The sequence below is a fragment of the Physcomitrium patens genome, chromosome 10, assembly GCF_059467195.1.
Source record: "Physcomitrium patens ecotype Gransden chromosome 10, ASM5946719v1, whole genome shotgun sequence".
In the NCBI taxonomy this organism is placed as follows: Eukaryota; Viridiplantae; Streptophyta; class Bryopsida; order Funariales; family Funariaceae; genus Physcomitrium; species Physcomitrium patens.
The window spans coordinates 2,183,192-2,206,687 of NC_143419.1; the positions used below are offsets into that span (position 1 = coordinate 2,183,192).

The window sequence follows — 23,496 nt, forward strand, 5'->3', positions numbered from 1 at the left end:
CCAACACGCACCATGTAGATTCCTGTTACTGCAACAACGACAATAACTACCTCACCTCGGTGTCCTCGATGCGCTTGAGCCGTGCGGTGGCGTGCGCTCATCCATTGTGCACCAACTGCACATCTCCAGATGAACGCACTGTTGTACTGACATTTGAACGTTCTAGAAACTCATTTCCATCAATCATTGTGAAGACGTGAGACACCGTCTTTGATCTGTAGCACTGAAACTTCCATCCACTACAACTGACTTGGAAGTGTATCAAATGCTTCTAATCTGTCAAACTGCAACTGATCATGAACGACTTTCTTACTGTGACACACGTATCTGACATCATGAGGAATTTTATCAGTACTAATTCTTATACTCTGACATCATGATGACATTCCTATACTCTGACATCATGATGACATTCCTATACTCTGACATCATGAGGAATTAGTACTGATAAAATTCGACCAGACCAGCTGCAAAACATTGTGAAACATTTCCTGGATTATTCGACACACAGGTTCAATCAACCATATGCGGGGTTACAAACAGAGCGGGTCATAATCTAGAAAAATTGTCTACATTGTACGCCTATGTAAAATATGCCAAATTACACAAGCTGCACTGTCGTAGATGTGTCGATCGATAACTTTTGCACTGTCAGAGCCCCATTAAAAAATCGCACAAGTCAAACAACCAAGAAATTGTGCCCAATTTGGCAACAACGTACATCACGCGTTTGAACAATCGTTTCCTAGTGAAGAAAATAGATTCTCAACTCGAACACTCATGTGATTGATACATATAAAGCTAAGGAGAAGGTCGTTCCAGTTGGTATTTATAACTACAGGACAGAAAAACGTACAGTCGTAATAAGACCTAATTCATCAGGGACCTGCTGAATACACTCTTCTGAAAACAGCTTCACTCATCTCTCAATAAGTAAAGAGAGGCAAGTGAGACCACCATCCACCTTGTGAAACTCAGAGATGTTGACTGGAATAACATGTTTAGCATGTTGCTTGAAATGAGCTTCCAGGTCGGCTGGAAGTCCAAGAGTAGCAGAGCATATTACAGTGTCACCCACCAGCACCGTGTTGGCTGCTCCTGCTCCATCAGTTTTCACTATCTTGAAGTGACCATTGGTCTGCTCTTGGATCTCGTCAAACATAGCTGCTGCAGCAACACTGTCTTCCACGGCTAGGGTTTGTGGTGCAATCTCGCTGATAACTGATACACGTCACCACAAAACAAATGAATGTATATTAACAGTCTTAGTGATCTACCATGGGGAAGAAAGTTTGCATATATCAAACGAAACGTTGGATAACGATTTATACACCAATCACGGAGAATGGTGAAGAGGTTGAAGGGTAGTCGTACCTGACTTCAAGTGTAGACCATCCAGAACTCTGATGATATGCACTTTCACATCTGGAAACGCCTTTTGGAGGAACTCAATTCCTGCTGCATTCGTTCGCCTGTAGAATGCCAAGAAATAAGTGCGTTCGAAGCCGTTTCTTAGATTGATTAATTATGATCAACTACTGGGACCAAAAGGATGACATGAACTTGTAGTAGTGAAAATCTATCCCAAAAACTATGATAGAACAAGAAAACTCTTCACTTGCACATCTAAGTCCCAACTTCCAAGCAAGGAACTGTTGGGCGTCTATGATGCAGTCGCAGTTTATTCCTGAACTGAAAACAGACACATATTAATTGAATGGCGAGTAAGATTCGTCACTACAAGCACTGGGTTAATATCACAAATGTGCAGGGGGAGGTTCGAGGTGAAATCGTACCGGCTCTTGCCTACAAAAAGCATACCGGAAGCATACAATACGTCGCCGCCATCAATTGTGCCAGGGCATTCCACTTCAGAAATGTCCAATCCCAACTGTGTCAAAGCTTCCCGAATAACCACCTCCTCTCCCTGTCGCGAAGTCGCCCCCTGCCACATGGCCAAATGTTTTGTCAATGACCGGGCCCCTAGCATAAAGGCCGTAAACCTCAAAAATGTTCAGATTGCTGTCATCAAAAGGAAGAAAAGTAACGCAGTAGAATCAAGGAAAACTCAACTATTGGACCCAAAAACTAAACGCTATCATGTGAGCTTTTAAGTACACATTCCTCCCAGATGTATCGAGCCGGTTCCAAAAGCGAAATGAGGTTCAACAAAATATGTTCTCAAGCCCAAACCAATTGCAAAACAGGACGAGACCAAGAAATTAGCCAGGATTGCATAATCGGCATTGCATTTCTCCAAACAGGTTTGGATTTCATACGTGTTGCGTCATCAATCCAAGATCTAACTATATACACTGGCATACATCGAAGCATTTACAATGATTCAGAGGAGATTGCGTACAGGATGTGTAATTAGTGCCCTATTGCCAATAACCACTGCCGTGTCTTCAATGAACGGGCAGTCAGGGTACTTGTTATCAGCTGGCAACCGAATTACCTCCTTCACCAATCCTGCCAGAAATTCAACAAGTTTCATTACCATATCCTTTATGAAGAACAATTTTCATTTGTACCTGTTAATTTCTACAAACAAATGTTTCACAGCACAATTCTCTCGTAGAACTGTTTCCTTTTAATTTTATGAAATGCGAATGCTTGTGGGCTGACCTGCAAGAACCTCTACATATGTCTCGTGCTGCAAACGCGCCACTTCAAGATCTACGGGCACCAGTGGGTGAACCATGGACAGAGCATCGCAGAAGGTGTCCGGAACTCCGCGAACGATTGCGATTCGGGAAGCCATGACTCCTCCTTCTGATCAGAACCCACGCAGGAACACAGTCAGCGCATGTAAAGTCCCAACACCATGTCATCCTCGTCGACTCTCTGAAGTGCCCAGTTGGATCGAATCCACCAGGTAAAAACTTCAAATCCAAGTTTCTGAACACAACCATGACCGCCTTGACCTATTCATCCAACAACTCAAAATGCCGGTAGGAAACCCTTCGAATTCGAAACCAAAGTAACAAATATATGAAAGAAAAAAACAGAGAACAACAAAAATTCGAACTATTTCCACAATAATAATGTCGCAAGTCATAAAACGAATCACCCACCTCCAGAACTTAGCCGCTCTCCTCGAACTGGAAAGTTCTCTAGCCCGCTTCTGCAATACACACCGGCATACAAACGAGCAAGATTCCTATCTCCAAGCTACAATTACAGCGGTGGATCAGCGGTTGCTGCAAACAAACACATGTGCGTTGGGATTCCAAAGGACAACAACGATGGATTGGTGGGAAATTCGCTGCTCTAATCAGATTCCAAGTACTCTCGTTCGGAAAGGACGAGCGAAAGCTTTCATCTGTGCAAGAATCATCCTGAGAAAAGGTATAAAAGTATGATCAGTCATAGTCACTGTGCGTAAAACGTGAAGGCAAGTTGCTAGATTGGAGGTTCGTAGACCATTTCGGACTGACACATCTACGAAGACGGAATTATCAAATGTCGATGCTTAAGACCACGCCAACTCGGATCGATAGTCTCATGCTGGAAGGTTGATATACTTTAAGCCATGGCACTCTTCATCGTTCCGTCGACATAAACACCTTGTGATAGAACACATTTCAGTAGTTTTTTCCATCAGAGTTGTTTATCTGTTCGTGCTTCGGTGTACATTGCTGATGCATAACACATACTTGAATCTGCTGATGTCCGGCTTCCTTCAAGCTTTGTCATTGTCATTTAGCCCACGCAAAAGGCTCGGCGTTACATGCTCAATAGCAGCCTTGACTACTGTCGTGGTGCATCAAGTGGGTTTTGCAAAAAACGATTGAGTGCCGAACCCTAAATTAAGTGCATATCTTGAGTCTGCAGATCGCATATCACATACCCTGTCCGGCAACCTCATTCATGTAGTCAATCGCCGAATACCCAAGTCAGTCCTGTCCTCGAACAGAGCAGAGTGACGGCTGTAATGCCCAAATCATACTGCGACATCTAAAGGGCCTGTTACCCTTCCGGCGAAAGATGAAGCTGGCCAAAGTTGTAAAACGCGAGGCTTAAGCCCTAATCCTAACTTCTGCGCTAAATGATCTCGGAATAACCCTTGGAGAGAGCTCAATAGGTGTGCCTTGGTCAAAATATTGACAACACAGCTCGCATTGTGCTCCGGCAGTCGTAGAGGCAAATCGGCTGGCGAGGCAAATCGGCTGGCGAGGCAAATCGGCTGGCGATTTACATCGTCCCAGTTACCATCCATACAACATAGAAGTGCGATATTTCAATACCAGCAATAAAATCCTGTCGGAACCATCCCTTTTCTGGCAGCGACGTGCGACCTTCCCCGTAATCCATTTCTCGCTGTCACGAAAAAACTATAACAACATCTGCTCCGAGATAATTGTCATCGCTAGAAGGAGGGGTCGAACCTCCGACCTTGTGGTTAACAGCCACACGCTCTAACCAACTGAGCTATTCCAGCACATGCCAGATTTCATTTCAACTAAATATTCATAACTATTTCTTCTCATACTTTGTTACATTAAAGGGTGAAAACTGTTGCCATTGCTTCCAGACAGTCTGGAAGTGTAGGAACAAGTGGCGTATTAAATGAGGTGTTCTGACTGAGAACCTTGTAATCAATTTAGCAATGGAGTCGCAGCTTTTGGCTCAAAGAGAGGAGGGGACTATCTTGTATCTGAGAAACTGAGTGGAGCCGAGGACGTTTCACGGGGAAGCGGGGATCGGCAGGCGAAGGCATGCAGCGTAAAGAACGACCTGCACTATTCAGAACAATCTACCATAGTCGGGAGAAGTATGTGGAGAGGGTCTGGTCTTCGTGAGGAGCAAATGCCTGTGATTCTGCGAATGAGTCAGAACCACGGCATCAGAGACAAAAGATAATAGTTAGGACAAGAGTTGGAATTTACCGTGATGGAACGCGGCGACGAGAATCTGCGCATGGTACTGACGGGTCAAAAAGCGAATGAAAAACTCAATAACTAACTGTACTTCTAAGAGGTCGCTTCAATAACTGGACATCGTAATCGTAACCATCCACAAATACGGAGCAACTCGCAAACACAAGACACCAAATGTCAAAGCCGCCTTCCCAGGATGCTAAACCTGCAGACGTACATGCGTCAAACCCGAAGAATAATTCTAATCATATCGTACTTTTCAGAGAATGAAACAAACCTTATCTGTAACTCTTGAAAATGAAGTCTTCGTCTTCACGGGAAGACCTCCTCCATCGTTTCGCTACAGACTCGCTTCACTTTCTGCATCCGTACTGATAAGAACAAACAACACCCCCAACAATCGCAACAAGTTTCAGAAGTCTCCACAGAAATGCCGAACCCCGTCGACTTGCACTAAATCAAACAACCCGATAGCTTTTCAAACATGCTTCCTAACAGCTACACCACAGCTCTTCGACTGCAACTTGTTTACGAATCCCTGCCAATTTCAAGGTCACCACACCAAATCTCTATTCTAGAATAACCCTCGCCGACACATCCGGCGCAGTGGACAACACTCAAACCCTAAACAGTTCGATTGGAAGTAAAAACGCGTTCCTTAACTCCCACCCTTCTTCCCTTGCTTGCCACGGATATAGGGTCCTTCGTTGCTAATACTTCGTTGGTCTTAACTTTTCCTTTGATGACAGCTTTTTTGGAGTTTTTGATAGAACTTGATTAATTATCATTTTTCTTTTTTTACAGATACACAATTAAATAATCCATGTGTTTCAATCCAAGCGTTAATTTATTTTTCCTTGTGATAATTGCTCTTCAACGAGACTCAGATATATTTAAACATATAGGAGTTGCTAAAACCACACACCAATGTTGTTAAAGCAATGTTGCAAAAATCAACGTTAGCTAGTGGTTCATTTTGCAAGTAACAAAGCCCAGTAGGTACGTCGGCGCTGTACACCGCATGAACTCATTAGGAAAAAAATAATAAAAATATAGAAAAAACAAAAAATCAACAACAGAACAACTATGAGAGCTTGGGCAGTTTTACGCCCCCCTCCAAAAACTATTGAAATCAGCTTCGTTCACTGCCGTCTTTGTTTTTCGAGACGATCAGTGGACAAAGGGGCCAACAAAAATACACGAAGCTTTGACCCTCGTTTACTTTCAGCTTAGTTGAATATCAGTTAAGTGGACACTAAGTACTCAGACCTAAACCAAATACCAAAGGCACACAGAAGCAAAATATATATATATTAAAATTAAAACTAAATTTAAAGAAGAGTCGCAGTCCAACAGTCCGACGTGGAACCCGAACCTCGCCCGCGGCAGGCTCCACCTCAGCACTGACCGACAATTACCACACCTGCCATTTGGGTGGAATATGCCACGTAGGATTGAATCTCGTTCCAGCGAATGAGAGCCGAGGGGTAAGCATCACACACGTGGAATCACCTGGTAACAAGCCGAGAAGGAAGGTGCCAGGAGCAAGGGGGGGCTTCAAACTTCTGGGTCCTTCCGGGCTTCGGGGGGGGGGGGGGGGGTCGAAGGCTCGAGAGGAGGAGGAGGAAAGAGGGAGGAGCGGTGCCGACGCAAGCGGCATCGAGTTAAAACGAGTGGCCAGGGATTTGAGTGGGGCACCATCCTATGGAGTTCGGAGGAGCCCATTTGACGAGGGAGGCTTTTCCTGGTGTAGTAGATTGGGGTTTGGACACACCCTTCCTTCCACGTCGGGTGGTGGCAACGAACGCCATAACTCTCATTGTCACCACTTCGACGACGCCTGTGTTTTTTGTGCCGGAGCGTGACACCGTGGTGGTGCGGAATCAGGGCCATAGAGAGAGATTTTTCAAATTCTCGTAACCTCGTCGTCAGGTTGAACCTCCTTCTTTCCAGCGGAGTTTGCGTCACCGTAGTTTTTAATTTTGTCTCAGGTCGGCATCGCTCACGCTCATTTTCCTCTGGCGCATGTTCTTTGGAGGTTTAGCTTCGAGGTAGTCTTAGTAGGATTGGCTTGATTGTTTGTTGTATGGTGATACGGGCATTGCGTTTTGGTGAGTGATGCTGTGGATTAGGGTTGTTGCCTGTAACCTTCTCGACCTTCTGAGATGCTCCGCGATGTGGATTCCTTCTCTCTCTCTCTCTCTCTCTCTCTCTCTCTCTCTCTCTCTCTCTCTCTCTCTCTTTATTTATTTATTTATTTATTTTTTTCTCCCTCGCTTTTGAGTCTCATACAAATTCTTGAGAGATTGAATCAAATGGCATATGAACTTACGCCGGCAGTAGCGTGCAGAAGTTTAGATTAGTGGTTTCAAGGTGGTCGATCCAGCCATAACTTTTGATTGAATCTGTCAAGTATCGGTGATTGGAACTAGATCGCAGGTGATCCACGACTGAGAGTTATCAGTGTTTCTGTCAACTCTGTTCTGTTGCTGTTGAGGGCATGTTGTCTCTTGATTCAATTCTCTGTGGGATTACGAATAAGAGGCTGTAAGCAGTACGCTAGTGTGTAGTGAAAATAGGCGTCGATGATCATGATGTTTCACTTAGGGCTATGTATTCTTTGAAAAAAAAAAGAAGGTGTAATTTCGTCTTCCACGGTCTTTTAAACGACGCAAATTTCATGGCCGTGCCTGTGAACTGCTGGCTTTGCACCGATGGGAATAGGCCATTTAGTTGTTTCGCATCCGGGGATCTTTCTCTACGGACGAGTTTTTCGTTTTTTCGTTTTTTTTCTGCGCCCGTTTGCATAGCTGCTGTTGTTGTGTTCACTCAGCCAACAATCCAGAAGCTTTCCATGAAAGCTAGCTGGCAAGTTCAGATTCACATTAAGGTTATTTTAAAATAGTCGTGCTATCTAGAATCTTCCGTGAGTTTTAGTTATATACTAAAGGGCATGTTGAGTTGTCCCAGTCTTCCTTTAGTGCTGTATGGGCTGCAGGTTTTCGCAGTCAATGACAGGGTTTACTGCTTGACTTTCTCGTTAGAGGTTTTAGATGATTAATTGCCAAACGAGGTTAGCAAGAACTGGAGGAATTCTACTCTGTTTATTCTAGATTTTTTGCTAAATTCCCTGCTCTGACACACCGAAGGGGTACTCTTCTCATCTATATTTCCAAGCATTCCGCATTTTTATACTGAAAAAGTTTAGATGCTCAATGAGCGCTTACTTGTTCTCCAAGTATATGAACATGTATACTTGAATAAAACTATATGCATTTGTGAATGCTACTGGTTGATTTTTTTTCCCTCGCATCATAATTACTACTTGTACTAATTTTTTTGTTCTTTTCTTGTGTGTTTTCCTTTGTTTTGTGCAGTGACGACGGAGATGGATATTTGCATCTTTTTAGTCAGAGAAATTCCACGCATCAAGTAGTTCCTCTCAAACTAGTAGTTGTTATTGTTTGGATTTGAATATTTGTCTTTGCAGCGCAAGGCAGCAGAGATTTGATTCTTTGAGAAATAGGGAAACGGGAAGACATTTAAGTGGAAGCTTATAAAATCCTTGACCTTCATCAATCAACCTGTGGCTTGCCGCTTTGTGTCGGTTATTGTTCTGGATTATAATTTAATCAGAAAAATTTCAAATCCAACTTAGGAATTTCGCCGAAACAATCAATTTCGAATAAGCGATTTCGGCATTTAGCGCTGCTGATTCTACATTTGCTGCCGGCATCCCCATTCAGTGTCAAGAAACTTTACTCTAATCCAAAGTGATGGCGAGAGAGATTGGAAGTCCAGAGAATCAGGCAGAATTTCTAAAAGATCAAGGGAATCAGTATTTCAAGAAGGAAAAGCTTGGGGCTGCAATCGAGGCCTATACTCAGGTCCGTTCAGTTGCCATCTTTTTAATTTTGAATTCTTGGTCATTCTACTTCGTGACTCTTTTTTGAAACGTCTTTCGGTTCTTTCTTCCTGGATTTTTCATTAATCTGAGCTTCGCAAGGTTTACTGCTTTTATCAGAGTGAGGGCCAAAACCGATCTTGGATTCTTTGTGCTTCCAGATTAGTCTTCTTGTATGCTGCAGAGAGTCGTTTGAGGTTCCGTTTGATTCATACACATCAATGAGGACTCTTGATTAACCTCAGACGATGCCATGAAATATGCTAACATTTTTCTTGTGGGTAAATGGATTTTCTTCGTTCATAACAGGCAATAGATTTATGCCCAAAGGTTCCCGCATTTTGGACGAATCGAGCTCTATGTTACAAGAAACGGAAGTAAGTTTTGTTTTCTAAATTTTCTACGTATTTGAACAAATGTTATACAGTAATTCTTGAACCTCTTGGTATCTTCTGTGTCTGAACATCGGATCCGTTGTTTGCAGCAGCAGGTGTTCTGTGAAAGCAGCTGTCTTTGAGATATAGCTTATGGATATTTTCATTTGTCTCATCTATCTAGTTTTAAGATCCATCTGTTTTTTTGCAGTGAATGGGGCAAAGTTGAAAGAGATTGTCTAAAGGCATTAGAGCTCGACAATAGCTTAACCAAGGTGTGTGCGAGCAGCATATTCAAAACCCGAGAATTAATTTCTGTAGTACAGTGCATGTGTTGTGATGTTTTCAAGAAATCTCTGTAATGGTGTGTTCTGGTTGCGAGAGTTTATTAGCATCTTGTTTTTCTTTAGGTGTACGACTTAAATATCTTATATGATGGAGAGAGGAGCATTTTTTTTAATTGGAATTTGTGGATGTGATGTTGCAAGAGTTTTTGATCGCTAGATTGCTTTTTTGACTTTGTAAGTAAGGCTAGGGATGAAGCCCTGCATTAACTCGCAGGAATCATTTTTTGATATCATTGATTAAATGAGCTCCTGATCAAATCTGCGTTTGTTCACCTTACAGGCACACTACATGTTGGGTTTGGCCTTATTCGAGCGAGAACAATATCATGATGCTACGAAGCATCTTGAAAAGGTATAATTATTTCGTCTTATGCCAATTGCTATGCACGTGTAATAGATATCTAACTTGTTATTAGTATCTCAAGAAGATCACTGCTGAAGTAAGGTGGTGGGTTATTTTTAAAAACTTCGTGATATATTGTTGTTGAACGACAGGCCTTGGAATTGGGAAGGGGAGCCAGCGCGGGTAGCTACATGGTTGAAGAAATTTGGCAGGAACTCGCAAAAGCTCGATACATAGAGTGGCAGGCTGAAGCCAAAATCAGGCAGCGTCAACAACGTGACTTGAAGTAAGTAACGTTCCTTGGAGTTGACTAATTGTATTTCACTTGATGAGGAACTGAAATATTGAGAGTCTTGTTCTTGAGAACTGCTTATTAAGTCAGCCAGAGACAGAATCTCTAATCCATGGCATGCTTGCTTGAAAACGAAGCACCTCCACTTCCCAGCTGTCAAAGTGGAATAATTAAGAGTCATGTTAATATCTAAGATGATCGCAAAATGACATCATCATGCCAGGGATTTGGACGGATTGAGTTTCTGCTTACGTTTATGATGTCGATTTGGAAAGTTTTATGATGCATAATAGTTTTGATGTTTTTTGGGATGTGTAGGGATCATTTGTATACTCTTCTCAAGCAAGATTATGAAAACAAGCTAAAGAGTTTAAAATTAGGAGCATCAACCGAGCAGGCTCAGTTTGGCTACAGAAAAGATCCGAGTGGAGTTATTCACTTGACTGATGAAGAGTTCACCGATTTCGAAAGTGCCTACTATCCAGTCGAGAATTCGCAGACCGGTTCTGAGGAGCGCCGTAAGGCAGAAATTTCCCAACTCAATGAAGATTTTCAGAAGCGTCTTCGAACGATGGAGGAAGTCTTCGATAAAGCTGGTGTTCCGGACAGGCCTGGTGAGGTGGGTATTTTCAACTTCTTCCGAATTGTCATGAACCGTCTTTGGACAAACACAATTTTTTCTCGAGATACTAAGTCAACACCAGAAGCTAACAGGACATGTTGTGTACTTGTTCCGATGGTTGGTGTTCATAACTAGTGTGTTGCTGGTTTTGCAGATACCTGATTACCTGTGCTGTCAAATTAGTATGGATATTTTCAGAGATCCTGTTATCACACCAAGTGGTGTGACATACGAGAAAGCTGTTCTTATGGAACATCTTCGAAAGGTTAGTGCTACTCTTTCTACATTGTGCACATAGCGACTTTATTTAATGATACCCAGTTTATTGAGCGCGATTTAGCTTCATTCTTTCCCTCTAAATGCGGACAACTTCATAAATGATATCTCTCGTGCTTTGGTGTTGAGGAGGATGAGTTCTGTTAATTCTTGTTTTTAATGCTCTACTTTGTTTCACATTTGTCGACTTTGATGCAGGTTGGCAAGTTCGACCCACTTACAAGAGCACCGTTGTATCCAGATCAAGTAGCTCCAAATCTAGCTATCAAAGAAGCTGTTCAAACTTTCCTCTCCCAGAATGGGTGGGCGTATAAAACATAAGATCTACAAGCCATCACTTTATTTTGAAGGAGGCATGACATAGCTAGAGTTGCGTCGCGTGTGAGGTGAACATGATTGCGAAGCTTCATGCTTAATTATTCCAAACAGGACCTTCGAAGCGGAGGCTGAGGTTGCATTGTTTCCTGATATATGTACATAATTTACTGTGTAGGTTGTAGTGAAATGAAGGTAGTCTAGTGTCTCAGATATAGTAAGGTTAATGTAGGAGGTGGGATTTGTCCAAGGTGTAGTTTGAGAATGTTGCTGTTTGCTCCTCTGAATTGGGGCTACTTGAAACCAATTTTGACCAGTGGTAGCCAGCACAAATGATTTGGTCATCCAAGAAGTGAACATTTGTAAATGCCATTAGTGAAGGTCAGCACGATCGTTGACAATCTCATTTAATCCTCACCATGGTGTCCCTTCCAAGTGTCCCTCCCTGCATTTCTGACAAGCCTTCATGTTGGCTGATGTTCCTTACCCAATATCTGCTTTGACCTGGGTTCATTTGTTCTCATCAACTACTGCTTATACTTTTCAGATGTTTCTGACGATACCCATTATCTTTCTATTTTCTCTTGTGTAGCTGCTACGAACATGGAAATGCAGCTGAAGTTCAAGTGCTGCCCCTGGACACATCAGGAAAGAGAGAACTTTTTCACCCCTTGTGCTGTTACCCATGCATCTATGATTAGAAACCGTGCTTAAAATTAGCAACCATCAGACACTTAACTCCCACGCGGATTGTACAGTTGCTGAGAAGGAAGTTCACCAATTTCCGTCGGTTTCCGCTCCAATTCATACCCTTCGAAGTGACATCGAACTTGTTGCACCTGTAGCGCCGAACCTAACTTTCACTCTTACTCCCACTCTCCATCCAGCGTGCCAGTAGGTAATTTCAGTTCTATATTTACACAGATAGGTGACTGACAATTCCCAATCCCACGACAGCTTTCATTGAATGTGGTGCTCCGAAGCCAGGGTGGCGATGAAGACGAAGGCGAGTTTGAAATCCAGCCAATTGAAGGCTCCGAGTGGGACCCGCCTTTAATGACGCACTTCCAAGAAGTAGAGGCGGAAGCTGCCATGACACGTTGGCATGTGCCGAGCAACATCGCCCGCCTTGGATGCAGGACACCCAGGCTCAGTCAATTCATAACCTCACACGGTGTCCCTCTCACTTCCAGACTGCATCGCAATTTTCAAGGCCGCTTCATGTAGAGGCCCTTGGCCCCCCCCTCCTCGTTCTTCTCCTCCTACTTGAGGCTTCTGCCCTCGAGACGCCAGTGGCTGGCCCTCTTGGGTGTCTCAGAGACCGCGGTCTCCCTACTGGTGTTGGGTTTTTGGTAGTGGGTAGTGCAGTGAGTCTGGAGCTTCAGTCGTTACGGAGATGGCGGGTTCGGATCCGACGTATAGCAGAATACCAGCCAGCGATGGCGAAGTGGGGAACTTGAGGGATGTGGGTGAGGGTGCAGGACCTGCGGTGCGAATTCGCGTCAGGCAACGGTTGCCGGATTTTCTGCAGTCTGTGAATCTGAAGTATGTGAAGCTGGGCTATCACTATGTCGTGACGCATGCGTTGTTCTTGCTTGTGCTTCCGCTCTTGCTGGCTGTAGCTGTAGAGTTTGGCCGGCTGGGGCGGGATGACATTTTGCAACTGTGGGACCATCTCCAGTATAACCTTGTGAGTGTCTTGGCCTGTTCCGGGGCGTTGGTGTTTGTGGCCACCTTGTATTTTATGTCGAGGCCCCGCCCGGTGTATCTTGTAGACTTTTCGTGTTACAAGCCCGAGGATGAGAGGAAGGTGACCATGCAGACTTTTATCCAGCGATCTATCGAAGCTGGGAAGTTCGATGAGAAAAGCTTGGAGTTTCAGAAGAAGATTATCGAGAGGTCGGGGTTGGGTCAGGAGACCTACCTTCCGCGCGCTGTGGTCAGTGCGCCTCCCAATCCTTGCATGAAGGAGGCGCGTCTGGAGGCAGAGCAAGTGATGTTTGGCGCTCTTGACGAGCTTTTCGAGAAGACAGGCGTGAAGCCGAAGGACATTGGAGTGTTGGTCGTCAACTGCAGTTTGTTCAACCCCACTCCTTCTCTTTCTGCCATGATTGTCAACCACTACAAGATGCGTGGTAATATCCAGAGTTTGAATCTTGGAGGTATGGGGTGCTCTGCTGGTGTCATCGCCATCGATCTGGCGAAAGACTTGCTCCAAGTGCACGGAGGATCCTACGCCATCGTTGTCTCTATGGAGAACATTACCTTGAACTGGTACTTTGGCAATGACAGATCGAAGCTCGTGTCCAACTGCATCTTTAGAATGGGAGGAGCTGCAATCATGCTTTCTAACAAGCGGTCGGAAAGGAGGAGGGCGAAGTACGAGCTCGTACACACTGTCAGAACCCACAAGGGCGCGGATGAGAAATGCTTCCGATGTGTATTTCAAGAAGAGGATTCAGAAGGCACAATGGGCGTGTCGCTCTCCCGGGAGCTCATGGGAGTAGCCGGAGATGCCTTGAAAGCCAATATTACCACGCTGGGTCCCCTTGTCCTCCCGCTCTCTGAGCAGCTTCTGTTCTTTGCTACCTTGGTTGCCAGGAAGTTCTTGAACATGAAGGTCAAGCCTTACATTCCTGACTTCAAGCTGGCTTTCGATCACTTCTGTATTCACGCGGGAGGGAGAGCCGTTCTCGACGAGATTGAGAAAAACTTGAGCCTCTCCCAGTGGCACATGGAGCCCTCTCGGATGACTCTCTACAGGTTTGGTAACACCTCTAGCAGCTCGCCTTGGTATGAACTTGCGTACACGGAAGCAAAAGGCAGGGTGCGTCGCGGTGACAAGGTATGGCAAATTGCGTTTGGTTCTGGATTCAAGTGCAACAGTGCTGTGTGGAGAGCACTCCGGACTGTTAAGCCCTCACAGTACAGTCCCTGGAGGGATTGCATAGACAAATTGCCTGTTGAAGTTCCTACTTACGCGAATATCTCGTAGGTCGTACTTTACCGGAGAAGTCTGTTTTGGAAGCTTACTATGCTTTATCTGCTTATCACAAGAGCAGAGACTGTTGCGTCTCTTTGCTTCAGTCCTGCCGTGCAGCAAAGTGTCGGAATGGTTTGTAGAGGAGATTGGTGATAATTGACTCAAAGTCTAAAAATTTACAGGCAGTTGATTCTCATTTTTAGATTTTTGGATTGGGAACATGGCGACTTTGCAAATCGCCTGGTTCAAGCAATACTCAGGCACCCATTGTACCTGGTAACAGTCCCTGTTGGATTTTGTAATTGTACATCGGTACATCAAAGACATTCAGATGGGCCAGCCTTTTTTTCTTTTAGTGAAAAACTGCAAGACCCTTACAAACTTGCTATTATGACATTTGATCAATGACAATAAAGTAGAAGGTCACGTGTCCATACTGTTTCTTGCATTCGATTCCGACTTGTATGCTACATGCTGTACATCTGTCCGTATATGGGGGACTACGCTTGTGATTGTCTGTGTACGGTGCTCTGGCTAGTGGTGGAGTGTTATATGAAGGTCCCTTATTAACGGCTGGACATGTCTTCAATATCTTTGTTACGTATTAACTGTTTTAACCGTCGTTGTCGTCGTCTTCCAACAGTTGTCTGCGTGAGGAAGCGATATCGTTTTCACTGGCAGCCTGGCTGTGTGCTAGACACCATCCTAGCTGGTAATCTGGGTTTCTATAGTCGAATTTCCGACTCAAGGTCTAGTGCAAGTGCCGCTGCTTTAATGTCCCAACCACCGCCAAGTTCCTTCATGTCTGTAAGCACTTATGTTTACTTACGACAGACTCGATTGCAGTTGCAGCTTGAGCTAAGCCATGTGGCAGAGAGAACCTGAAAACGCGGATTCTGACAAGACGCTTCATCAAGAGCATGATAATTTCCAGCGACTCCAGATCCTGAAATCTATCGCACTCAATTGTACCTCACAACCGCCTTGAACATGGAAATGTCACCTGTGAGCTGCATGCAACCTTACGGAATGCTTCGTAAGCCATATGTTTTTATTGAGGCGTACGACAATCTGGCTGGTGCCAGACTCGTTGCTGCGATAGCCGACAAACGACACGGATGAGCGAAATGAAGGGGCTAAGACCAAGCATTATGACAATCGTTCCTTCGCAGCTTTACCGACCATATTGTGTATTAAACAAGATAACACCTGGTTGATTATACGCCCGGGCACCACCGCAGTCACATTCTCCATACCTGGGTTTCCTGCTCAGTTCTGTGTTCTTGCTGCTGCGCCACTGCCCCGTCGTCGTGTATTGTCGTCATTGCTGACAGGGTTCATCAATACACACACTATATACAGCTAACACACGCTTGCTGCTAGCAACTCACAATTCATCCACCGCAGAATATTTGGTGGGATTTGTGTCAGCATAATTCAGGGGACTAGCACGTTGTCCACACTTGATTCAAGAGACCAATCTGGCAAGTAAGACAGTTTCGTTAGGTATTGCAGGTTTTCAGCACAGGGGCATGGAGGAGAGATCTGTCTTGCCTTACGGGGGAACTGGGATGAATCGACGAGCCATACTCGAGATGGAATGTGCATAGAGATGTATTCAGAATGGCGCGTTACCGATCTAGCAAGACATGTCGAGACGCGAGTGCCACCTCAGAATCTCAGTCTGGCGACCTGCAAAGTGCGAGTTTTGCGAATCTGATCGTTTCTAAATCGTTGTGTGTTGTTTGTGCAGGTCGGTGCAAATACCGTTTCTTCCATCCGAGGTTTGTGTGAGGCGATCTAACCCAGTTGTTGGATGTCCTCGCAATCCGAGCCAGTTCCATGATAGAGCACACACCGAATTCAACACATGACGCGGCGGGGGAGGTCACCGCCGTGTATTGCCGACTGTGAAAAAACACAAAGGTCGGTGAAGTGTCCGCAACAAGGAGCAACCGCCAAAGTGATCTGCCCCGATGCCCAAAGGTTAGTTTTCACAAAATCATGAGAATTCAATGCCACGATTATTGTGTCTGGGTTTTTTGCTAGTTACATTTCCAAAATGTTTGCAATTGGTATTTGACACTAATTTTATACATGCCTTTCCAAAATTCATTCAACCAATCGTTATTTGATTGTTTACATTCCACATGTTTTAAATCATTTATTAACTGATAAAGAAACTACAAAGTACTTTTTTCTTCCACTTTTGTTGCTTGTGTAATAGTAATGTTTCGTAATGAATATGTAGATTTTTTTGATATTATTAAAGCTTTATTATATATTACAAACAAAAAAAAATCTAAACTTTTATTTAGCATTTCATTGATACTTTCAATGTAACAAAGTTGTTTAATTGAATAAGGTCCAAGCATGTATTGGAATTGTTTCATTTAGTGTTGTATTTTTAAGTGCCAATTGATATAAAATAGCCAATCTTAAGTTGTTTCTTTGAAAGTTTTGTTCTCTTTAAGCCATTGCCTATGTAGATTTAAAATTTTAAATCTAGAGTTCACTTGGATCTACGTTTGATAAACTATTATTTACTTAGAATCATCCCTCTTGGACTACTTGCATTAAAGTGCTTAATAGAAAATTTCTCATTTTTCTTTTATAAAATTGTTTCCACAAAGACAACAATAGAATATGAAAAACTTAGAATAAATTGAAGTGATAATAAAGAAGTATATACAAGCCAAACCAAGGTTGAACAGTAAAAGAAAAATAGGAGTGATAAATAATCAATCATAGCCTTAGTTTAGTTTGGTTTTAAATTAGATGCATTCATAAGAATTTATTTTTAATTCAACAAAACACTAGCAATAGTAATAAACATCCATTAGCTTCTTAGAAGTCCCACACCAACCACACAATATTATTATATTTTACTTTTTAGCTAGCAAAGATGAAAAAACAATTCTGGTTTAAATTAGAAAAGATGGAGAAAATTTTGTAATTGATGTCTAATTTTTTATCATTTTTATTTTTATTTTTATATATAAAATCTCAAAAAATTTAAGAAGTAAGTTTTTGTGTTCTTAAATTTGAATATGCAACACTTGATAATTTGTTCTTTTCAAAACATGTATACTACTTTTATAATTTTGAGTGTTGATTTATAATTCTTCTTAGAATTGTCATGCGTATTTTTATTTTTATTTTTTTAAGCAAAGTTGAAGGCATTGTTTTTTAAAATTATTTTATAATAGAATATTAATATTTATGAAGAAAATATTGGAATTTATTTTTAAATTTATATACATATTTTTATTTATAGCATATTGTATACTAAAGATTATAATATTCTGAATTGTTCAATCCAGTATCGATAAATACCAGATATTTTAACAAATAACTAATAACTATCTAAGTTTTGGATCAACTTAGAACAAAAAAATATTACATCAAAAAATATTAATATCATGTATAAAATTGGCATCAATTTTTTAAATATATATATGAATTTTAAAACAATAATATGATACTAATTTTAAATAATTATTATCTACATATATACATACATACATCAAGTACCTTTCATAATTTATTATATTTGATAATCTACATATTTCAATGAATAACTTATAAAATAAATTGATTATTATAGTATATATATATATATATATATATATATATATAAACTACTTGTTTTTTTGTGAGAAAGTTATTTGAAGTAAAAATATATTAGTTGTCATATTATTTTATAGTTTATATTGTTGTTCATTATATGTATATAGAGAATCAAATCTAATTTAAAATTATTAAAAAAATTGCAAAGTAATTGTCAAATTATCTAAGGATAGAAGATAAATTTAAGAATAATACTTACATTAGTTATACAAAGAATAAATAGTAATATAAAAAACTCAACATTAAAAATCTTACTAAATTTATTTATTCAAAAATGATTTCTATATGTAAGTTGGATCATCTAAGCAAAGTTTATTCAATAGAAGAGAAATATTTTATAAAGTTTTGTATTTCAAAAAAAAAAAAAAATTATGTCTTATAAAGTAAAAATATTATTATATTTTATTGTATAATGTTTTCTTGAGTTTATTTTGTTGAATAATATATCATACTATATCATATTGATTTTTTTATTAACTATTTGTATATAGGATAATACATTTAATAATAAAATATTTTACAATTTGCATATTAACAAATAGTAAAATTCTTTCATTTACATTTGTATGCGTAAAATTTACATTTGTATTGTATTTAAATATAATCCATGCTATCATGTCATGAAATTTTTTTGACATTTGAAATTTAAAATTAACATATCTTATATATATATTGTAAAATTGTAACTTTTGGGAACTTTTGGGTTTTGGATTGTATTTGTTTATTTCATAGTGATATGATAACACAACAATAATTTCAATTTATAATTCTATAATAATTATATCTTTTTTTATATTATGGATAGTTTATTGAATGTTCATTATATTGAAGTATTTTTTTAAAAAAATACTGAAAATTCTATATTTGAAATACATGTTTTTGGTTTTTCTTTTCCAACCCTCATCTCGATTGCCACGAGTTAAAAAAAGATGGCCCCACAAGCACGTGTCCAAGCATGGTCATGCCAGCTGTAGTAGGGGATCTACCCATCATGTATAAGTTTGAGTATAATTTTCATTGTACGAAAAAAAGTAAAAATGTGTTCATTGTGTGTGTATGATGTGATTCAAGTACACATTATTGTTTCCTTTCAATTGTACGTATGTCGTTGAGCAAAAAAATTCTGCATGAAGGAAACTAGAATCCAAGCAATCAGATGATTCCTGCTTTCTTGCTTGCAATCTTTTTGCATTTTTTAATTTCTTCTTTTATGCTTCTATCAAACAAACAATCCAGCAACAAAAATCGGTAAGCAATCTTTTCGACTGAATCGTGAACTAAATTGAAACCGCAACAGTCAGCACAGATTTCATTGCTGAAGAGTTATTCAAGAAAATCAAAATCAAAAACTTCTGTGATAAAATCATGTTTGATTTTGTTTCTTAAGAAGTTACTAATCTCGTGTTGGTGTCAAGTAGAAATTGAAATGAAAGTAAGTCACTGACGTTTGCAACCCGAAAAGATGCCAATGTGAGGCGTTTCATTCATTCGGGAAGCACATCACATCGATATGCTAGCGAGACTGAATGTCTGCATAGTCTAGTAAGAAAATTAAATCAAACTAATTGTGCATGGAAAACCAAAGACTGGTAGGGGCAACCTGGCAAAGAACATCAGAGATGCCACCCACAAAGAATGGTTTCTCTCCCAACCACAATTGCTAGAAGAGGCAGAGTGAGAAACTTCCTGCTATGAAAATGAAGGAATTCACAACCAAAATACTGGTGGATTCTTTCATCAGTCTCAAGTCTGGACACTAAATCTCTACATTTCATTAAAATGGCTACCTGCATAAGTTGAGATAGGTAGATTTTAAGGACTGCTCCAATAAACTGGCCACATGTATATGTACATAACCAGCTACCAAGGCCACCTAAAACATAACTTGAATCACTTCCATAGCTTCTTAAGGGACATGTTCTTATCAGTATCCTTCTTCATCACCTTCGCCACAGACATTTCAAAATCCTCTTGTGTTACATGTACACGCCGTTCACGTAGAGCAAACATGCCTGCTTCTGTGCACACAGCCTGAATGACAGCACAAAGATTATTAAACATTAAGAGAAAAACAAACAAATAGAAAAGAAAAGAAAAAGCACAAAAAACTGTGTCTAATTGCAGAAATGTGACAAAACAACGACTCTTTAGTAGGAACAGGGCCAGTAATTGCCTTAAGCTCAGCTCCAGATGCGCCTCCCATCTTTTCAGCAATCTTCTTCAAATCAATACCTCGCATTAAGTTCATCTTCCTTGAATGAATTTTAAGGATGTCCAATCGAGACTGCGTAACAAGGCAATCATATAGATTAGCTCACACAAGACAAGGGGCGAAGAAAAATAAGAAAGGAGCGAGAGAGCAAGGTGGGAGAGAGGAAATGGCAAATTATAAATCACGCCTTTGTATACCTCTTCAGTTGGATTGGGGAACTCGATCTTCCGGTCAATTCGTCCAGGACGCAAAAGGGCTTGATCCAAGATATCAATTCGATTGGTTGCCATCAAAACCTACAATGTTACAACAATGTGAGTTAACGAACAATTCGAGCTAAGCTGGCAAATAGCAAGATTGATGAGACCCTTTTTCAAGTATGAAGGATCATAGAATTACCACAAACAACTCAAACAAATAAGTAAATGACCTCAATTGTGTCAGTTGTGAAGAGCAAACCTTAATCTTGTTCGACGCTTCAAACCCATCAAGCTGATTCAACAACTCCAACATTGTCCGCTGAACTTCACTATCTCCATTGCCATTCCCAGACTCCACACGAGCTGATCCAATACTATCAATTTCATCCATGAAGATGATTGATGGTGCATGTTCCCTAACCATACAAAAATAACTTGTTAACATCTTATACGTTCTTGACATGAAGTTTCCAGGTAGAGACAAGTTCCGTTGATGGCAATCAAAAACACATCTTATGTGAAGACAAAATAAGCTTCTGTACCATATCACATCACTCCAATGTAGAAAAATACAAACTTCAACTTAGAAACTGAGCCTATGACGACATTAAAAAATGCGCTCCAACAAAACTAGAAGCTTTCTAAAAGGTTGAACTTGCAAATGAATGCGAATCCTTATTGAAAAGCATTGTCATAACAGCACCTCTGTAGAGTGATCAGCGAAAAGACTGATTGAAGGATTTTGTGAAAGAACGCTCACCTAGCCATTACAAACAGCTCCCGTACCATACGTGAACCTTCACCAATGTACTTCTGCACAAGCTCAGATCCTGAAACTCGGATGAACGTACAGTCTGTGTGATGAGCTACAGCCCGGGCAAGAAGCGTCTTTCCAGTTCCAGGAGGGCCGTACAACAAAACCCCCTGCAGACAAAGTTTTGTGGCAGATCATTTTAAAATTTATCCAATCAATTCTGTTGTTGACATGGAATCCGATGACTACAAAATCGACGAAACAACTCATGAAACATTCGCAAATAAGAGAAATTATAGGTTTTTTTTTCTTTTTTTTCTTTTTTTTCCCGAAATGACCCTAAATCGACGTCAGAAAATGTAAACAGCAAAATACATAATTTGATAATTAACATTGTACCTTTGGTTGAGCAATGCCCAGACTCTCGAAAAGCTCTGGGTGTTTGATGGGAAGCTCTATGACCTGCCCAAAAACCCAACGCGGCAGAGAAGAGTTTTATGGCAAGGCCATACATCAGAATAATTGATCAAAAGGAATAAACACACAGAACAGGTCTGACAACAGGAAGGAGAGAGATTTAAGTAACGAAAAATAAATAAACAAAATAAAATAAAATAAAATAAATCCTAAGTCCACACCTCTTTGATCTCCTTAATTTGCTGATCAAGGCCTCCAATCATATCGTACGTGGAGTCAGGAACCTTTTCAACTTTCATAAGATTCACCAACGGATCCACCTTGCTAGGAAGAATTAAATGTAAAACATAACTGTCATTCCGAAGAGCGACTCTAGTGGTAGGAGTAATTTTATTGATATCGATGCTCTTGTCAAGATCTACCACGTACTTGCCCTCTGGATGCACCTGCACCCACCATGACACACATGCATGCAGGATTCAATGGCTACGCCCAATCCTACTATCCTGAAGTGGCAACAACAAACATGACGCACCGCCTTCAACTCTCTCCAACTCCAATACAGAGTTCAGATGATCAATTTAGAGCCATTCTTCCCACAGCTAATTTCTCCCAATGGTCAAGCATATTGAATCCAATATTACAAGATCAGAAACTCCTCAAAGATCACATTCAGGGCAGGTGATCCAAGCAACAAATAGAGAGCCAAAGCCATGGTTTTCAACGAATACGAAAGCTACCTTCACGAGAACTTTGGTTTTTCCCATAACCTTGACAACCTCTCCAACATACGACCCGGGCTCTTGCAACAGTTGCAGCTCTTCCCTCAACATCCGCACTGAAACACAACGCGGACACCCAACATATGTCGCAACTCATTGCACATCAAAATGATAAACTAACACACCATAGCCGAAACGAAAATCCCCAACACTGAGAGCCGCAAACTACCACCATATTCCCGGATCAACTTTTCGATCTCCCTGCACAACACACTAACCAATACCAATCCACACAACCAAAACTCCATTAAATTGGAGGAGGCCAGCACCTTTAGAATTGAGATCGTTGCGTTGAGCCTCAAGTCGGTGCAGATTGTGCGTCTTCACTCGCAATTGAAGGAGCAGGTCGTGTATGTGCGAGAGATAGTAATGTCGCAACCCCTCTCCCGACCTGGCCGACTTGTTAGGTACCTCTTCGGCCCGCCCCATGGTTCGGATTGAAAATTCACGAAAACCCCAGCAGTAGAAACGTAGAGGGCAGGCAGGATAACCAGTCTTGAGAAGGGGTTGATCGATCACTGCGAAACAGTGCTGGGTTGAGACGAAACAATCTCGAAACGGAGATTCTAGGGTTCCGAGCATTCGCGGGGGAGCCAGGGCGAGAGGTGTTCGCCTTCACTAGAGAGTCCCAGGCGTGGTCTTCGATCCCCGCGTGAGCTTCCATGAAGTTTGAATCCGGTCACATGGTATCACCGCGTGAGCCCATTTCCGTTGGTCAAAGTCATATGTGTTAGAATTCGGCTTCTCTTGAGAGCAATTTATAATCCTTTCTAATTTGATTTTTTAAAAGCATAATTTTCTCAAGATTTTTAAATATACTTGGATGTATCAAAAAATTTAAATGCTAATTTTTTTTAATTAATTGATTATATATATATATATATATAGATATATATATTATTTACTACTATCTATATTACTAGCTGCCATTTTTATTTTACATGTAGAATTTTATTTGATTGTCATGTGTGTATGATTGTGTCTGTCTATAGAAATAGAAAATGAGTATTGTGTTAGAAAAAACCACATTGCAATGGATGCATGAATTATTCAAGCACATATTATGCATGTAGAGCATGTATAAAAAAAATTATATTAAATTTTATACATTATAACAATGTTAATTTTTTATGACTGATTGTTATTAATTAAGCACTTGTAA

At 40.9% G+C, this 23,496-nt stretch overlaps 4 protein-coding genes and 1 non-coding gene across 10 annotated transcripts; 2 read left to right on the top strand and 3 right to left on the bottom strand.

Moving 5' to 3' along the window:
- Window positions 1-662: 662 nt before the first annotated feature.
- LOC112287779 (uncharacterized) lies at window positions 663-5,516 on the bottom strand. 2 transcript variants are annotated; one of them, XM_024531172.3, is made up of 7 exons: window positions 5,161-5,516; window positions 3,078-4,824; window positions 2,629-2,772; window positions 2,363-2,472; window positions 1,797-1,945; window positions 1,375-1,472; window positions 663-1,221 (listed from the first exon to the last, which is right to left on the bottom strand). In XM_024531172.3, the coding sequence occupies exons 3-7, from the start codon at window positions 2,762-2,764 to the stop codon at window positions 920-922; spliced, it is 795 nt and encodes a 264-aa protein (XP_024386940.1). In that variant the 5' UTR covers window positions 2,765-2,772; window positions 3,078-4,824; window positions 5,161-5,516; the 3' UTR covers window positions 663-919. The 2 variants fall into 2 exon arrangements, with proteins under 2 accessions (XP_024386940.1, XP_024386939.1); XM_024531171.3 differs by having other exon boundaries at window positions 2,629-2,775; window positions 5,161-5,515.
- On the bottom strand, window positions 4,371-4,444 carry TRNAN-GUU (transfer RNA asparagine (anticodon GUU)). Its single transcript has one exon. It is a non-coding gene; the product is annotated as a tRNA-Asn (tRNA).
- A 1,003-nt stretch (window positions 5,517-6,519) lies between the features above and the next one.
- LOC112287778 (E3 ubiquitin-protein ligase CHIP) lies at window positions 6,520-11,773 on the top strand. 5 transcript variants are annotated; one of them, XM_090253402.1, is made up of 10 exons: window positions 6,520-6,934; window positions 8,261-8,315; window positions 8,542-8,770; window positions 9,097-9,164; window positions 9,373-9,436; window positions 9,789-9,860; window positions 10,004-10,137; window positions 10,462-10,762; window positions 10,920-11,030; window positions 11,240-11,773. In XM_090253402.1, exons 3-10 carry the CDS (start codon window positions 8,660-8,662, stop codon window positions 11,360-11,362), a joined length of 984 nt encoding a protein of 327 aa, XP_090109528.1. In that variant the 5' UTR covers window positions 6,520-6,934; window positions 8,261-8,315; window positions 8,542-8,659; the 3' UTR covers window positions 11,363-11,773. The 5 variants fall into 5 exon arrangements, with proteins under 5 accessions (XP_090109528.1, XP_090109525.1, XP_090109526.1 ...); XM_090253399.1 differs by having other exon boundaries at window positions 6,520-6,874; XM_090253400.1 differs by having other exon boundaries at window positions 6,520-6,815.
- Window positions 11,774-12,521: 748 nt separating this feature from the next.
- Window positions 12,522-14,773, top strand: LOC112287776 (3-ketoacyl-CoA synthase 11). The gene has a single exon (XM_024531161.3). The coding sequence runs from the start codon at window positions 12,753-12,755 to the stop codon at window positions 14,349-14,351; it is 1,599 nt and encodes a 532-aa protein (XP_024386929.1). The 5' UTR covers window positions 12,522-12,752; the 3' UTR covers window positions 14,352-14,773.
- A 4,642-nt stretch (window positions 14,774-19,415) lies between these two features.
- Window positions 19,416-22,909, bottom strand: LOC112287772 (26S proteasome regulatory subunit 8 homolog A). The gene is made up of 9 exons (XM_024531152.3): window positions 22,604-22,909; window positions 22,293-22,390; window positions 21,774-21,998; window positions 21,535-21,597; window positions 21,142-21,305; window positions 20,641-20,797; window positions 20,379-20,477; window positions 20,143-20,253; window positions 19,416-20,000 (listed from the first exon to the last, which is right to left on the bottom strand). Exons 1-9 carry the CDS (start codon window positions 22,761-22,763, stop codon window positions 19,860-19,862), a joined length of 1,218 nt encoding a protein of 405 aa, XP_024386920.2. The 5' UTR covers window positions 22,764-22,909; the 3' UTR covers window positions 19,416-19,859.
- Between the last annotated feature and the right edge of the window lie 587 nt (window positions 22,910-23,496).

Excerpts from the sequence above, each read along its gene's own strand:
- LOC112287779 (XM_024531172.3), bottom strand. The coding sequence starts at position 2,764 with ATGGCTTCCCGAATCGCAATCGTTCGCGGAGTTCCGGACACCTTCTGC. Across the intron at positions 1,946-2,362 it reads GGGCACTAATTACACATCCT|GGGGCGACTTCGCGACAGGG; the intron begins GTACGCAATCTC and ends GCCATGTGGCAG. Across the intron at positions 1,222-1,374 it reads TGGTCTACACTTGAAGTCAG|TTATCAGCGAGATTGCACCA; the intron begins GTACGACTACCC and ends GACGTGTATCAG.
- LOC112287778 (XM_090253402.1), top strand. The coding sequence starts at position 8,660 with ATGGCGAGAGAGATTGGAAGTCCAGAGAATCAGGCAGAATTTCTAAAA. Across the intron at positions 8,771-9,096 it reads CAATCGAGGCCTATACTCAG|GCAATAGATTTATGCCCAAA; the intron begins GTCCGTTCAGTT and ends CGTTCATAACAG. Across the intron at positions 10,763-10,919 it reads TTCCGGACAGGCCTGGTGAG|ATACCTGATTACCTGTGCTG; the intron begins GTGGGTATTTTC and ends CTGGTTTTGCAG.
- LOC112287776 (XM_024531161.3), top strand. The coding sequence starts at position 12,753 with ATGGCGGGTTCGGATCCGACGTATAGCAGAATACCAGCCAGCGATGGC.
- LOC112287772 (XM_024531152.3), bottom strand. The coding sequence starts at position 22,763 with ATGGGGCGGGCCGAAGAGGTACCTAACAAGTCGGCCAGGTCGGGAGAG. Across the intron at positions 20,254-20,378 it reads TCCCCAATCCAACTGAAGAG|TCTCGATTGGACATCCTTAA; the intron begins GTATACAAAGGC and ends CTTGTTACGCAG. Across the intron at positions 20,001-20,142 it reads CATCTGGAGCTGAGCTTAAG|GCTGTGTGCACAGAAGCAGG; the intron begins GCAATTACTGGC and ends GCTGTCATTCAG.